Below are 16,853 nucleotides of genomic sequence, written 5' to 3'. Positions count from 1 at the left end.
GATTCTAGAAGGATTTTTACAAATCAGCAACCTCACCATCTCTGCTATGAAACTGACCTAAGAACTATATTAATATCTGTATATATAAAGAGCTTTAACCATAGCAATGCTTTTTATTAATAAATCTTAGATTTAGTTAAAAAGGATTAGCTGTAAGCATGTACTTGGGTTAAGATCTGAAATAGTCATTGACTTGATGGGTAATGTATCTGGTCTCTTGGGATTGGTAGAACTTCATATACGGTGAAAAAGGTTTTCAGTAACCCTCACTATATTACACTTGACTGTCTAGAGGGGAGCCAAAGGGAACTGTATTAACTGCTTAAAGGGAACTGTATTTTGGCTTCTTGATAATCAGTAAGGCATTACAGAAGCTATTTAGTTACTGGGTTGGTGAAATTTAATTACAGATAGGGCCCTATCAAATTCATGGTCCATTTTGGTCAATTTCACGGTCATAGGATTTTAAAAATAATAAAGTTCATGATTTCAGTTATTTAAATCTGAATTGTCATGGTGTTGTAATTGTAGGGGTCCTGATACAAACAGGAAATGTGTGTGTGTGCGGGGGGGAGGTTAAGTTTGTCATTGGGGTGGGGGTTTGCGGTACTGCTACCCTTACTCCTGCACTGCTGCTGGTGGCAGCACTGCCTTCAGAGCTGGGCAGCTGAAGAGCAGTGATTGATGGCTGGGATCCCAGCTCTGAAAGCAGAGCCACTGTCAGCAGCAGCAGCGCAGAAGTAAGGATGGCATGGTATGGTATTGCCACCCTTAGTTCTTCACTGCTGCCTGCAGAGCTGGACTCTCAGTCAGCAGCCGCCACTCTCTGGCCGCCCAGCTCTGAAGGGAGCAGCACAAAGTAAGGGTGGTGTGGTATGGTATTGCCACCCTTATTTCAGCGCTGCGGCTGGTGGGGTGCTGCCTTCAGAGTTGGGTGCCTAGCCAACAGCTGCTGCTCTGCAGCTGCCCAGCTCTGAAGGCAGAGCAAAAGTAAGGGTGGCAATACCACAACCTCCATAAAATAACTTTGCGACCCCCTTGCAACTCCCTTTTGGTCAGACCCCCAATTTTAGAAACGCTAGTCTTCTCCGTGAAATCTTTATAGTATAGGGGAAACGCACACAAAAGACCAGATTTTACAGGAGGAGGCCACATTTCATGGTCCGTGACACATTTTTCATGGCTGTGAATTTGGTAGAGCCCTAATTATAAACTACACCACCAGCCTTGAGGTTGTCTGCCTTGTTCTTTGCAGTCTGCCTGATTGAGCATTCTCAGCATAGGCCCTCCAGCGACTATGGCCACATGGGTGTTCAGTGTCTGTATTCTATACCTAGCCATAAGTGTAGACAGAGTCCAACGGACATGAGAAATGCTAGAGATCTAATCTCTAAATTTGTCTGAGAATTGCCACTGATGCATTGCGGTGGATGGGGGCTGGGAAGCAGACTAAGACTGCTTTTCAAATACTTTTCAGAGATCTGTATTGAATAGTGTTTTTCTTTGCCAGGTCTCTCATTAAGAAAAAGGACAGTGCACCAATCCCATTTGGATTAGAAAATGCAGGACTACATTTTCTTTCTTTTGTAATCATCTCATCCATATAATTTGTGTTTGGTTCCTTTGTACAGGATAATAGCCTGTGGTAGCATTTACAATGGAAGAACTAATAAGCACCTTTCTGAACATGTCTCAACAGTAGATTACAAATGCTTACTTCTAATCCAGCCAACTAGCCATTTTAGTATTTCTTAAATTTTCCTGTCTCCCAAAAGCAGGAGAATGAGGATTAAAAGTTACATTTGTTTTGCTAATTTTATTTTTACTTGTTCTGGATTGTCTTTGTGTGGTCTGATTTTTTTCCAGTAGAGCTCGGCTCTCATTTAGGCATCTAAAAGGAAGTGGCCAAACTTTTCAAAAGAAATAATAGAACAATGGGAGCTGCTGGGTTCTAAGATCTTTTAAAAATCTGGCTCCTAAAGTCTTGTCAAAATACTCAAAACCTTGTTTAGTAATCTTTATTTGAATATATATCATAGAAGAAAAGTAAAAATATAAATAAAAGTAGTATCTCGTCACTTACCATTATCATCTGTTTGTCCTTTAAAAGATTAGTATCTCTTATCCCATAGCCCCGTAACAGCTTCTTCATCTCCATCAGTCTGGAACTTTCCTGCAATAACTTCACTCTACAAATAGATATGTCACTATTATTAATAGCTTTGCTTCTTCTAACTGCATGATTTTTTAAAAATAAAGGTAGAGTTCAACCCTGAATTCTAACTGAAAGAAAAAACAAAAAAAAAGATTAAAATATCTTAAAAGATTTTGAAGAGATAGGTGTTAGGAGTTAAGTAATGTTCCCTTACTTGACATGTTTCATTTCCAAATGCTGCTTCACCAGCTGCTCCACAGCTGCACTCCAAGGCACCACAGCACCATGCATTATCTGCAGTACTGCATCAAATATCAGCTGCAAAGAAATCCAAATTTCTCTGAAAACAAAGCTCTACATTACATAATTCCTTCAAGTATAGTTTACCCATAACTCTGTTAGACATAGAAGGTTTCTCCCTTCCCAAACTCCAGTTATACAAGGGGGTATCCCACAGACACACACTGAAAAGCCTTCAAACTATCAGAATAATTTATAGCCCAATACTGTTTTACATGCAGAATTCCCATTGATGTTAGTAGCTGTGTTTTATATTTGTAATGTTTTCCTAAGATGTATGATTTATTTTTATATTTATTTTTTTTCTAAGTTTGTCTTTTGGCAACCTTATTAAAAGGGATTAGAGAGCTTCTTCCAAAAACTTTAAATAAAATATTAAATCATGCAAGGTGTGCTACAAGGTTGTATAAAGTTCTTGAAGGTAGGTCTAATTGTTATTAAATGACTAAAAGACTCAGGAAGTTGCCCTTGCAATGCTTCCAAAAATTTATATGTACCTTAACATAGTATTATGTGAGAAAAAGAACTGCTGATAATGAAACAACCCTTCTAGAAGATAAACCTACAACTACAAAGCCATGATGACGACAGAGGTAATCCTGGTGGCTCAATGATAATGAAATGCACAACCACACTGGCCTCTCTCCCAAATGGCACCACAGTGATCCCCCACCCCCGAAATCACGAGGACAGGATAGCTTGAAAGCAGAAACAAAACAGCCTTAAGTAAAGGAAAAGGTAAAAGGCACTAGGCCAAGCAAAGAATCCTCCTAGGATTGACTGAAATGCAAGACAGTATTTGGCCCATCTTTTACTCCTACCATGCAATGTATTCTGTTCTTGAATACAAACGTAATTTTTTCATTCATAACACAACAAAGAAGCATAAGATCCATTTGTACATTTATTTAATGTACTTACATCTGTATCAGATATGCAGCCAATGACAGCTATTGCCTTTGCCTCCCATGCAGTTTCAAACACTGATGTAGATCGTGTACGACAGCGCTCTAGCAAGTCCTGAGTATTTCGATAAATAAAGTTTAATATTAAACATTCAGAATTATGGCAGGAGCATTCGATAATTTAAATAACACTAAGGACCAGATTTTATCATTCCAATCAATGGGATTGTACCCAAGAGTAAGGATAATAGAAGCTGGCCCTAAATCATAAGAGTAAATAGCAAACAATCATACTTGATTTCTTGTCTAAAATAATGTCCTTTTAAAAAGAGCGGGAAAATTGATACCTTTATATACTGCAAGAGAAGTTCATCCTGTTGTAGATTATGTTCATGTATGTATGGCTTTATAAACTTCTCCAAAATGGATGGAATGAGCTCTGGTGCCAAAACTTTATCAAACATGCGGAATACTATTGTACTTGCATTCTCCTAGGGGGCAGAAAAACAGTTACAGAAACACAAGCTCCACAGCATGTTAGAACAGCACAACAAACAGCATTCTTTCTTCGTTTCACTAAGGGCCTTATCCAATGCCCAGTGAAGTCAAAGGAAAAACTTCAGACCCTAACATTCATTGCCCAGCTCAAAGAAAACCAACCCCCCTACAGACTTTTTCCACAAAGCCTTCTTGTGTTGAGCCAAACGTTTGATTTCTCCTCCACTACAAGCTTGTACTGTCATCCAATAGACACTATCAGAAACTGTAAACTAATAGGGGAAGGGACCATGCCTAATCACATTTATATAGCAGTTTATATCTTGAAAGCATTTCCATGCAATAAACATACTTCATGACACCCTTTTGTGGTGGTTTAATATTATTATTCCTGTGGAACTCTTTGCCAGAGGATGTTGTGAAGGCTAAGACTATACCAGGGTTCAAAAAAGAACGAGAGAAATTCATGGAGGATAGGTCCATCAATGGGTATTCACTCGGATGGGCAAGGATGGTGTCCCTAGCCTCGGTTTTCCAGAAGTTGGGAATGAACAACAGAGGATGGATCACTTGATGATTACCTGTTCTGTTTGTTCCCTCTGAAGAACCTAGCATGGGCCACTATCTGAAGACAGGATACTGGGCTAGATGGACCTTTGGTTTGACCTAGTATGGCCATTCTTATGTATAGGGAAAGTAAGGCACAGCAAGAGTAAACGATCTACCCAAAGTCAAAGGCCTTGTCTACACTTGCAGCCGCATGGAGGGTACATGTAGCTACTTGATATGGGCACAGTGGCAAAATGAGGACAGACACATGCATGGAATTAAGCAGTAGGTCACAGCTTTAACACAATGGAGGAGTGCGACCTGCCCATCACTCATATTCTCTTATACCAGGCATTTAATTGGTTCCAGTGCAGGAATTACAGGGCTCCTTACCACATAACCCATAACACAGGGTAGGCTCTACTTAGCCAACCCCCAGGTCTCAGCTCCAAGTCTCATCACCCTCCCCACCATAAGGGAGACAGAGGGTGTAGCAAGGTGAGGACCTCAGCCCACAAGGATCACAAGGTCTGACCTTGGCCCACAAAGGCCACAAAGTCTCACCCTATCACTTGAGTTCAAGGCCCAGTACCAAAATCCCAGGTCTTTTACTTCTGGGAACTGTTCATGGTATTCTCTTAACTGTATTGGAAACCCGACGCAAGTTGCAATGAATAAACAACTCCACCCCAATACCTGTTAGGTCCTGTAGTGGGGCGAGCATCTCACTCTGGGGAGAAAGGGCTTCCCCGAGGAGCCAATCAGACGAAGGCATGTAGCAGCCAATCCAGGCCCGGTAGGGTTGGTATAAAAAGGACTGTGAGCTAGGAGACAGGCAGTCTCATTCCAGCCTTGGGGTGGGAAGGACTGGGCTGTGTGGGAGCATAGGGTACCTTCAATAGAGCAGTGCTGGGAAAGGGGCAGGCTGAGCTGGGGAGCTCAGGCCTGGCAACCTCCCTGGCTGAGACCTGTCAGGAAGGCCAAAGGAGGTACTGGGGCTGCAGGTCCAACCCCCCAGTCAATGATGAGTGGCCATTGCAGACTGCAGTTTAGCCCCTGAGTAAAGGGGCTAGATGAGGACTGGCAGTGGGTCACTGAGGTGAGTGGGATTCCCTGGGTGAGGGGCAGCATCCCAAGGTAAGGGACACTGTGGTCCAGGAGGCACGTGGGACCTATACATGGTGGAGATAAAGGGACTGCAGAGAGGCAGGTAAGGGCAGGGAGAAACCGGCCAGAGGAGGTGCTCCTGAGCTGGATATGCTAATTCCAGGACTGACCAGCAGGAGGTGCTGCACCGGTGAGTCAGCAGCTATCGCCTACAGGTACTAAGTGTGTACCTACTCAACCCACTGTGGTTTGAAAGTGCTGGGAGGAAAACAAAATACTCCTTGATACTCTGCCAATTGGTACATGGGAAAAACCTCATTCCTGACCCCCTAAACAGGTGATTGGCTAGACCCACAGCATCTGTCAGGCTGGGTTCTTATTCCTAGTTTGGGTGGGTAGTGGGCTGCTGGCAAAGAGCCAAAAGAGGCTCCACATGGCCTCTGAACTGGCCTAAATTCTGAGAGCTGGGAAATGTTGGCCAATCAGCACCTCTCCCCAAGCTGGCCAATGGGTGCCTGAGATGCCCAGGGGGAAGTACTACCTATTGTTGTCTGGGGAGTGTCTCTCTCCCTTGCTCCTGGGACTGTCTCCTTTTCACTGCAGGCCCCATCAAGTTCGCTCACCCGTTGATGCAAGAGGGTGGCAAATGTTGCAGTTAAAAGTGGGCTGCATCCACACTGTGGTGGGATGTTACATGCAGCAATGAAAAGTTCTGGGGGGTGGGAGGCTGCGGGACTCTAGACTGCTAAAAAATAGTACTGTAGATGTGGGAGGCAGTGTTTGGGTTTGTAGAAAGGTTTGGCATATTTGTGCTCTACTCACCTAAGCAGTGCCTCACCATCTACACTGGTATTGATACCCATGCTAGCTGAGTGTACTGTATATGCCATAAGTGAATATGAAACCAAAAGGCTGGTGTCAGAGCAGGGTTTATTACCATGTAGTTCTTGGCTTGAAATCCTATAGTCTATAATTCACAGAACTATTCTGTTTCAGTGATTTTTATGAAGTGTCAACAATACAGACAGTACTCAGATATTATTTTTTAATATGCCTGCAATATTACCTTTTCAAAATCACAGAGCGCTAGTTTGCAGCTGTACTTTCTGTAGAGATCTACCAATTCTTGTAAATCATTCACTAACTTCTTTAACCGATGCACCTCTTCACAATCACCACACTTCTGAAACATAATAGAGAAATTTCCTGAGGAGCTTATCGATAATTGTCTAAAGTTTGCATACTTTGCAGAACTGCTATTGTTTTCATAAAAAACATACAATAAAAAAAAAGTCAGCCCACAGTCTGAAAATGGGACATATCAGGAGTGGGAAGAGACAACTCATCTGCTTTTTACTGAGCTTTTAACATGTAGGACTCAGAGGGTTTAAAGACCGTAGCTCTGACAATTACTTTGCTCTACTGATAGAGTTTCCATATTTTCAGCTTTTGCAATGAACAGTTGGTTTGCTTTGTTTTGCACTTCATTTCTTGTCACCTCTGTCCCACCCTATCTACAGGTGCTACTGTATCTATAGAATACATATTACTATAACCTACATAAATTTACTTTTATTTGCATGGACTAATCCAACACTTGGAAAAAGCTACTTGTGCCTACACTCCCGTGGCCTGGGGAGGAGTGGAAGTCTTATTTCTGTGGAATTTAAGCTGTCATGAAAACAAACAAAACAAAATCTACTAAGCTGCAGGTGTTACTTCTGTGGAGATACTTTCAGTTCACATTTGAACGAGTAAGCCAATTCAGTGTTGTTTTCCTGCCCCTACAAATAGGCATGTTCATTGCCTTTGGCAAACAGCAACAAGTTAAACAAGACTGATTAGTTTCATCATTTCTATTCAGTAGTGACACTGTCAAGAATCATGTCAATTTCATACTGCTGCTAAGAAAAGCTGACTAATAGACACCAGAATTATTCATGTAGGAGTAGGATTAAAAAAAAAAATCGAGGCTGGTGAGAGGTAGAGTGGCAAACACCATTTTGCCCCTCTTCACTGCAACCAGAAGGCCCTAAGAAACAAAGGGAGTTCTATCTTAGTTTTGTATTGCTGTTCATCATTAATATCTGTGTGCCTGAGTTGGACCCTGAACCTAAATGGTGGGCACTCCCCATATGGTAGCCTTTTAGTGTCTTGCTAATAGGTTTATGTCCTCCTGATGTGTCCTTTCTTTAAAGCCATAAATCGTTCTGTAATATTGTTATATTGCAGGTGCTACACAAAATTGTACTATAGTATAGGTACTACCTTCATATCTAGGGATTTATGGCAAGAGTTGAGATTCTCAACTTAACTGAATACAAGAATCTACTAAGTGTTTTATTGTGTTGTGACAAATCAAACGAGACTGAAACTGCAAAAACATATCATGCTGTATTGCTGAAGAGATAGCAGTAAACAGACTGTCTGATAGAGCTACCATAATTGATTTGGTTTGTATAATCACTGAAACGAGTTCAGCATTTCACAAAAGATTTCTTGTGAACATCATTGAGAAGAGCAGTCAGGAACTTTCTGACATGCTATAAGTAATTCTGCCCCCTCCCCCCCACCCTTTTTGGGCTAGGGAGAGACATGTCACATTGCATTTCAGAACTGCAAATACTTTAAGGCTAGCAAAAAGGACATTTGTTAACATGGCTAAAAGATAAGAAAGGAAGATAGGAACTTAATTTCTCATTCCCCTGAAATGAGTCTTCCCTCACCAAAAGAATATGTATTTTATTGCTATTGCTGGGTTTTAGCAATCAGATAATAAAAAGACTACATGTTAAGATCTGTCCCAGTAATGTAAATATTTAACATAGTGTTATCAATTAATTATACTCCTTACCAAGGGAATCCAACGCCAGGAAGATGCCAGTCCCAGTTCACCTGGATTTTTACTTGTAAAGAACACCTCTGCCATTTGAAGTCCATTTTCTGGCCAATTTGCCTAGCCAAAATATTAGAAATTAGTGAGACTATCAGTACAAGTGTATAAATAAAACCTTGTATTTCTACATACGTTGTTGCAGCATAAATGTACTTTACCTTATCAGTTAATTCAAGATTTCGAGCTCCTTGTTCCAGCCATTTTGCTAATATTTTCTGGAATACAAAAAATGATTAAAATGTTCTATGTGCTAAAGCAAAACACTTACAATAATATGAAGTAAAATTATTAATTTTTGAAACAAATTGCAGAAAGTCACAATACTAAAGAAATGGCTTTTCTGAGTATAAAAAATACCATTTCTGCAACAGGCTTGCATATAACAGCGTACCTTAAACTGAAAAAAATATTTTACATAAATGTCATCTGCATGGATGTTTCTTTTAATAGTTTTACCTGTCCTTTTGGCACAACCCTCCTTACAAAAGGAATCACAACATTTTTAAACCACAGACACAGTTCTTTTACAGGAATGGTGGCACAGATTGTGTTAAGCAGGTCCTCCAGCATTTTCACATCAAAGCTGCTTTCAAAATCTGCCTAAGATATAAAAGCAAAAAAATTATGTTTTTATTATAGTGTATATGATATTATATAATATCAGATAAAGATACTTCTCTTTCTAACTTGTCTCTTTATATTAGTGAAGAGTTTGGCCATTCACAGATATGAAATCAAGAAAAAAAATCTCATGTTAAAGAGAATGTAGTCAAGTTAAACAAAACTTAAGTGAAGTGAATTTATCACAACATATAGAACACAATCTTGCTGCCACAAACTTCAGTGGAAGCAGAAATGGGCTTACAATGCCATCACTTTAGAAAAACAAAAAGTTATGGATCTCTAGCTCTCTTCCGCAAGACAGTGGGAAATTCAGTAGCTTGTGGCCACCATTTTGGATTTGTTACATCTCAGTTCACATAGCTGTTTTTAAAGCATTTTCAAGGCAGCAGTCAAACGAGTCTTAAGCAAGCCTTAAAAATTCTGTTAGTGAGCAAGGTCCATGGCTCCTGAGAAGGTAAACAGAAGACGGCAAGCCTGACAGAGTCCCAAAAATGTCATCTTTCATGGTTCTGGCATCCCCTCAAAAGGACTTATCTGTAATGTTACAACAGAAATTAATTTGTTAAACCAGTAACAAGTTCAGAATGCAAAGGAAATAGGATAATGTAATCAGCCTCATCAAAGATGGGAACCTCTTAGACTTTTTACTTGTTAAGGAGGTGTGTAATACTGGTCTTTCTAGAACAACAGAGATTTAAAAAAACACCTGAGTCTTCATACCTGATGCCTAAGCCAGAGGTACTGCGCACATGGAAGATTGCCTTCTTGTAGCTGAAAAAGGATATTCTTGAAAATATCTTCATTATTCAAGAATTCAGTCCAAGCAATTCCACTAGGAGTGTGATGAGGAAAAGTGATTAGGCTTTCATGTACAGTATTTAAAATATATATTACACATACATACACACATTCCAAAAAGTTTTTATAGAAGAGAGATAGTGGTAAAGTGAATATAGATTTTGAAAAATCTTATCCCTCTTATGGCACACATCCACAAATACCAATTTTCTGCTAAATAATGCTTAAAATAAAGCATCTGCAACAGAAAAATCTAGGTTACATATTTTCACCATGTAGGCTTGACTTAACTTCTCTTCTAGTTCAAATGGCCAGGGTTCTCTTTATATGGTCCCTTCTGGCCTCGTCAGTTTTTGTTTTGCAAGGAGGAACAATGCAGCTACTTGATGGCATATCATGAGCTCAATGCAGGAATGAATACTAATGTCCAAAAAAAGGCACTGTGGTGTAGTTCCCACTCTGTATTTGGCAGAACTACCACCAACCTAATGATTGCGTACAGGCATAGAGGGAAAATTAGACCCCCCATGTAAGGAAGATGCACATTTCTCTCTGCTTAATTTGCTTGTACTAAATAAATAAAGAAAGAAAGAAAACAGCAGAGCAGGCTGGCATCTTATGCAGATAGGAAATTAAAAAACAAGACCATAGAAGGAAAAGGAAAAAGCCTGACGTACTAGATTGAGCCTTTGGCTAACACCATGAGCAGCTCTGGGGAAAAATTGAGATTCATAGTAAAGGAACTATGACTGATGGTCAGAATTCCTTTCTTTCTCCCACCATGTTCCTGGGGCAGAAGTAGCTTCCTGTAGCCCACTGGAGCCAGGTTACTTCGCTCTTCTCTGTGCTAGCTCAGCTGCCATGTTAGGTACAGAAGTGGAGCTCTGCCCCTTTCCCACTACCTGCTCTGGGGGCAAGGGGAGAATAAAAGTAGGAGCGAAGGAGGAGACACCAAGTGGAAAGCCCCAACATTTTAAAAAAAATAAATTTTTTTTTAATGGAAACCTGAATTTCTCTGGTCCAAAGGCTCCATAGAAAGTAGTTAGCCTTGCTTGAGCTCTCAGTACCTGTACAGAGATAAAGGAGTTATTTTAGTTGAAGGGAAACCTCTAGACATTCAGAGAGTGATGTTAAAATGGTTAAGAAAAAACAATATAAAAATGATAAATACAGGTGGTTTCCAAAATCTCTAACCAATTAGTCAAGCAGGACAATTTACTTAGTAAGAATTATTCCAAAAATTCAAGACTATAAATGGCTTATACTCCACTTCCTGTACACTGTAAGAATACCGTCTTAGCTACAACAGGGCTGAATAAACACAAAAACATTTTATAGTTGTTTAAAAGCTCCTTAACAACATTAAATCCAAGAGACAAACATCAGATTGATCTCTCTGGTTTCCAGAGTATTCAAGAAGCATTCATTTCTATAGCAAGAGGAAACATTTCATGCTAAAAGGAATATCAATATCAGGATCTCGTCGAGTGTTTTTAGATTAAATTTTTAAGACGTATAGACATTAATCCAATTTTTAAAATTGCCTGTTTAAAAGAAGTTAACCATTTTTTAAAATAAAGGCAATTTTCATTTGTTCTCTTACTTCTGTTATGGACACTTGAACCCCGTCAGATAAGGAAGCAATCATTTTGTCATCTCTCTTCAAGATCTGAAAAGAATGTATTAACACACAATAGTTGGCAATACCATTGATGCATAATGTATCAGATACTGCACAGCACTACAGAATTTAAATGTAAACACTAACAAAAAACTAGTATCTTCATAAATCAAGGACTTGATCCTGCAAGTTCTCAGTCTTTCCATGGGATCTTTGCATGTATGTAGAGCCCTGCAAACCTGCAGGTATCCGCTTTATATCCGTGGACCATTTCTGCAGATAGCAGCACGGATGTGAATACAAATTTTGTATCCGCAAACGGAGGGGGCTCGGAGCTGCAACCTGGCCATGTTAAGAGCTGCGTGGACAGCTGTGGGGAGCTGCAGCGGACCCTCCACTTGCCCTGGGCAAGGGGCCCGAGCAGCCCCTGGGCTGCTCCACAGGTCTCCCCCATCCCAGGCCAGCATGGAGGCCAGCTGGGGAGTCGCGATGGACCCTCCACCTGCCTGTGGTGTGTGTGTGTTGGGGGACTGGTAGAGTGGGCTGAGAGCAGACCCGGCTGTATCCCTGGCCTCCAGGCTCTCCCCCCAGCCGAAGACAGGTGGAAGGTCCGTGACTCCACGCAGACTCCCCACAACGGCCCATATGGCTCTCCACGACTGGGCTCCGGTGGGCAGGAGGGGAGGATGCCTCGGAGCCTCAGCCCAGTCCCCAGTGTAGAGCCCTGCAAATCTGTGGGTATCAGTGGATATCCGCAGATAATTTGTGTGGATCGGATGCAGGGCTCTACATGTATGCAGTGTTTGCAGGATCAGGGCCATAATACATCTACCTGGTTCTTTTAAATAAGGCAGGAAAGTCTGGAATGTGAAAAGAATGAAAAATTCAAATGTTTAGTTTTCAGTCTCTGCAAAGGGCTTGGTAGGCCTGCTGTCCAGGACTAAATCCTGGTGTCCAATGTGCAAACAAAACCCTGTCCCGCTCTTTGCATAGCGGAAAAGGATCCCTTCAAAACACTCAAGAGCACAAGGAAAGTCATCTAGAAAACGAGCCCACACACCACATCTACGAGCAGAAATGATTTTCATGTTAGGCAATGTGTCTGGCATGCTTGCTGTTGACATTAAGCATTAACTGGAAATAGGCTTTATCCTAGCGTAGAGCAGTAACAACAAAGTGTACTCAACAGCATCTTTCCTTTTGCTTAGGCCTTAGTTTGTGTAATTTTTTGGCCAGTCCTCCAAAACAGTATCATTCTTTGTTGAGCTGCAACATCCCTTGGAGAGTGACAGTCATTCAAGTCAAGTGGGAAAACAGAGCAGAAATCTACTGGTATGAGCAATTTCATATAAAAAACTTACTCTGATTTTAGCATAGTTTAACATTTCCTGAGTTGTTTGATACGTTGGCCATGGAGCATTTATACAGTAATCCACGACAAAATGGTTATCCTGTTTGATTAAAGAAACAGTTTACAATTCTTAACTCTCAACTCCCTTTCAGCTTGGTTGAATGTGTACAATAAGAGTCAAGCAACATATAAAGCATTTACCTGTGTTTTATGCAGATTTTCTTTAGCTTCGTTCACAAGGTCTAACCAAACTGTTTGACCATAACTCCCAATGGAAGATGAAGCCAATTTCTCTAAAATAGCACTTGCTTTTACTTTGTAAACAAGCTGTTTTAAAAAACAAAGGCAGACACTTTTAAAACTAGCATCCTACTTCTTTAAAGAGATAATCTCTCTCTGTAGTTGAAAGGTCATCACATGGTCAGATCGCAATTTTATTCTGGAGGAAACTAGGTCCAAATAAGGTGCATGTCCTCATTTAAGAAGTACTTCACTATCACGGTACTTTTTGGCTTATTAAACGACATGTTTACACGGGAGTGCAGGGTGGATGATGAAAAAAGCCTGAAGGACTCTATATGATGTTTTATAAAGTTGTGTTAAGTTTTATAAACTCCTATTTATGTTCAGGACTCTGGAAAGATTATTATTATTATTATGTTTTAAAAGAGCCTATGGCTATTTTAACTCTTCATTTAAGAACTATAAAGTTAACTAATCAAAACATGCTGCTAATCCCATCTATCTTGATCACCCATTAACTCACTCTCTTTCTAAGTAAAATTATTTGTTGATAAATTCTAATCTTGTCTTGATCAATTTCAGAAAATATGATTAATCAAATTTTCTAGTGCACATAAACAATTAGCATTTAGCGTCTAAGGCAAGTGCTACAGTCCTGCTTCTGCTACCATTCGAGTCAAATGGCAAAACTCCCATGAATTGCCATAGAAAAAGCTAGTGCAGCATTGTCCCTAACATGATTTTTTGCCAACTGAGAAGGGTCTGTCTATAAAAGAAATAGTTCAAGTTCAGAATAAGGCCAAGAGAGCTTCCACTGAGAGGAGCTGAGGTCTCTAATAGGTATTGAGGGAGCTCAGGACCCTGCAGGATTAGATCCAATACCCCAAGGAAGTTCTAAAAATAATGCAATGAGGCAAGCCAACCAGTCTTATTATTGTTAATCAACATACATTAAGTGCTGCTCTTCAAGCAGTGCTACACTGCCTGATACTTATATGGGTAACCTCCATCAGAAGGCATACAGTACTTATGCAGAATGGTTCAGAGGTATATTAGTTACGTCAGATGAAAATTTACTTCTTTCAGACACAACTGCTTATCTTAAATCAGTTTATTTTAAAAGCTAATTCACAATTTGAATGTTTTATATCCTATTAAGAAATTAACAGAGACAGAAACTTGGTTCATAAATTCAATCTCACAAATTACTCTCTTAATTTATTGCCAAGTATGAGTCATTTACCTCAACATCCAGTCCAAACTGAATCGCAAAATTCTCAGCTTCAGTAAACTTGTGTTTGTGAAGTAAGCGACTTAATCTAGGGAGCAAAATTAAATAAAGCGTAATAAGGTATCAAAGTTACTTAAAGAGAAAGCAAAATTTCAAAGCAGAAAATATACCTGTTTTCTGGCAAGGCTTCTGTTAAACTTCTCAGTACTAAAATAGACACCGGGCCTTCAGGGGACCTGAAAGTGATTAGGGAATTATGACAGTGTATTGGATATAAAACAATTGGACACATCTCCATATAACAGTAATCTAATTAAATGTAAATATATGACTTACTTTTGGTGATTTTCATTAATTCCTTCCAAAAAATATATTGTATCCTGCAGTAGACAATTATTAGAAACTAAAGTTACAAAAAAATTAATCTCAAGGAGTACAAAGCAACTAGCAATAATGAAAAGGTTATTAATTTGGAATATAGATATTTCTTTTCTCTTACCCAATATCTCATCTATTGCTGTCTCACTAATATTTTGTCCAGGATGGCTGCCATCATCTAAAACTTAAGATGGCCCAAACTGAACTCTGTCATTCTACCCAAAATCCCCCGTTATCTCATCTCAATTACTGTTGACACTTCCATTCTGACACTCAAGCCCTCAACAGTAGTGTCATTTTCTGACCTCTTCCTCACCTTCTTCCCTCCTCATCCAGGTCATATCACCCTGACAGATATGGCAATTTCCTGCAGTATCCTTGGGAGGCATTATTGAATTAAGTTTAAATATTTTTGAGGTCCAATGTATTAAATTAATGGTTTATGTGTTACTTTAGGCCAGGATTGTATGTAACCTCTTTGGGGGAAATGGAATGCCAGGCCTGGATGATCAAAAGGAATATACTGAACAATATGCCTAACAAGTGTGTAGTTTCCTTTATTATTTTTAAATGTTTTCTCTGTAATGTTTTCACCTTAAAAATAAATATACTTGCTTACAAAAGAGCTGTGTGGTCAGTTGTGACTGCCGGTAATTACAGCTATTCATAGCCTCTGGAAAGAAAATGAAGCACAGACGCTGGCCTGTTTAGGCAGTCTGGCTCGCTGGGAATATCCGTGTAGGCAGGAACTGTGCAGCCTAGAAAATACCCAGTCAGGAGGGAGAGTCACACAGGTGTCTACCCAAGAGCCAGGAGTCTAAAGTGGAGGCCGTAAGGGACCATGGAGGGGCATACTGATGGAGTGGCCCTGAACTTTGACAGTCACTTCTTCCTTCATGTCTTTAAAAAAGTCAACCTTTCCTCTTCATCTAGAAAGCCAACATTTCTGTCCTGACCCCTTACTGTCTTGACTATCATCATCTCCTCTTCTTTGGTCTTTGATATTGTAGTAAGATGAGGCCCTGAAACAAACTCTTGTGTCAGAGGCCCAGTGTGAGGCCTGAACCAAAGTACTTCTAGGCATTCCTAAGCAAAAGCTGGGCTGTGAGCCAGAGGCAGGCCTCACCTCACAGAAGTTGGTGAGAAGAGGGTTGTTAGAAGCAGGTGCCTTCACATATAAGTGCTAATAAGAGGAACTTGTGCCAAGATGGCACCTGGACAGCCTGTTACAAGGACCCTCCATAGACATAACAAGGAACAGGCAGGTGCATCTTAAAGACAGGACAGCATGATGGATAGATCTGTTTGTCTGAAACAACATGATCAAAGGGGAGATAGCACCCTAATGAGCCAAAGGGCTGTACCTCAATACGTCAGTAGGGATGTGTAAGATGTCCTGTAACTGTATAAAAGTAGGTCCCGGAGTGCGCATCTTTGTCCAGCCTAGGGGGCAGTGGAGTGTCCCGCCACTGACTGAGCTGTGTCCATTGCCAGGGGGTACATATTTGTAGTATATCCTGTAGAGTCTATAGGAAACTATTACTGTGCTTCGTTTGACAAATAAACCTGGCTCGGGTTCCTTCGTACCTTACTAGAGTCTGTGGTCTTTGGGGGTTCTCTCGGGGTTTGCTGTGTCAGTTATCTGTGCAGAGCTGGGACAGCACAAAGAGGGAACACGCATGCAGCTGACTTATCATCGAACAAGAGCAGAGCACCACACCGGTAGCTACTGACAACAGATATTAGCCTCTATTGTCTCCAAGTGCCACTGCCCAAAAAAAAAAAAAAAAAAAAAAAAAAAAAAATCTTTCTTGCCCAGTGCTTCAAACATATTACACTCCTGAGTCATTTCACCAGCTCTGCACTGTGCTGCACAGCTAATCTAGAATTTATTTAGCACCTTGAAAATGAGGGCAGTAACGCACAGCTACCTACACCTCTGTCTTGGTTTCCATTCACATTTCCCAAAACCCGCTCCACTCTACCAATGACACAAGCTTTGATAACTCTTGGGCTCTCTCTCAGCTCCTTCTTCCAAACTGCCCATTGTGTTTGGAATATCTCTCCAAAAATCCATTTGTCAAGATGTCACCTCATCAATTAAATCTAGCATAAAAACCTATCTCAGCAGCATCACCTAAAAAAAAAATTGTTTACGCTAAGAAAACAAAACCACGCAAACCATAAATCTAACAGC

General features: G+C 40.4%; 1 protein-coding gene across 4 annotated transcripts in view; it reads right to left on the bottom strand.

Moving 5' to 3' along the window:
- Positions 1–16,853, bottom strand: part of KNTC1 (kinetochore associated 1) — a 74,059-nt gene that overhangs the window by 41,002 nt on the left and 16,204 nt on the right. For all 4 annotated transcript variants that reach the window (XM_050924423.1, XM_050924420.1, XM_050924421.1 and 1 more), the window contains exons 14-29: positions 14,615–14,658; positions 14,449–14,514; positions 14,291–14,366; positions 13,006–13,131; positions 12,815–12,904; positions 11,436–11,501; positions 10,838–10,899; positions 9,755–9,866; positions 8,867–9,010; positions 8,569–8,625; positions 8,369–8,470; positions 6,581–6,697; positions 3,708–3,851; positions 3,377–3,475; positions 2,370–2,473; positions 2,084–2,189 (exon numbers count right to left, since the gene is read on the bottom strand). In XM_050924423.1, coding sequence (XP_050780380.1) covers positions 2,084–2,189; positions 2,370–2,473; positions 3,377–3,475; positions 3,708–3,851; positions 6,581–6,697; positions 8,369–8,470; positions 8,569–8,625; positions 8,867–9,010; positions 9,755–9,866; positions 10,838–10,899; positions 11,436–11,501; positions 12,815–12,904; positions 13,006–13,131; positions 14,291–14,366; positions 14,449–14,514; positions 14,615–14,658 — 1,515 coding nt within the window. The remainder of the gene's footprint in view (positions 1–2,083; positions 2,190–2,369; positions 2,474–3,376; positions 3,476–3,707; positions 3,852–6,580; positions 6,698–8,368; positions 8,471–8,568; positions 8,626–8,866; positions 9,011–9,754; positions 9,867–10,837; positions 10,900–11,435; positions 11,502–12,814; positions 12,905–13,005; positions 13,132–14,290; positions 14,367–14,448; positions 14,515–14,614; positions 14,659–16,853) is intronic.

Source organism: Gopherus flavomarginatus, chromosome 15 (assembly GCF_025201925.1).
Source record: "Gopherus flavomarginatus isolate rGopFla2 chromosome 15, rGopFla2.mat.asm, whole genome shotgun sequence".
Classification (NCBI taxonomy): Eukaryota; Metazoa; Chordata; order Testudines; family Testudinidae; genus Gopherus; species Gopherus flavomarginatus.
Note: the sequence above shows the minus strand (reverse complement) of the source record. Positions and strands in the feature narration are given on the sequence as shown.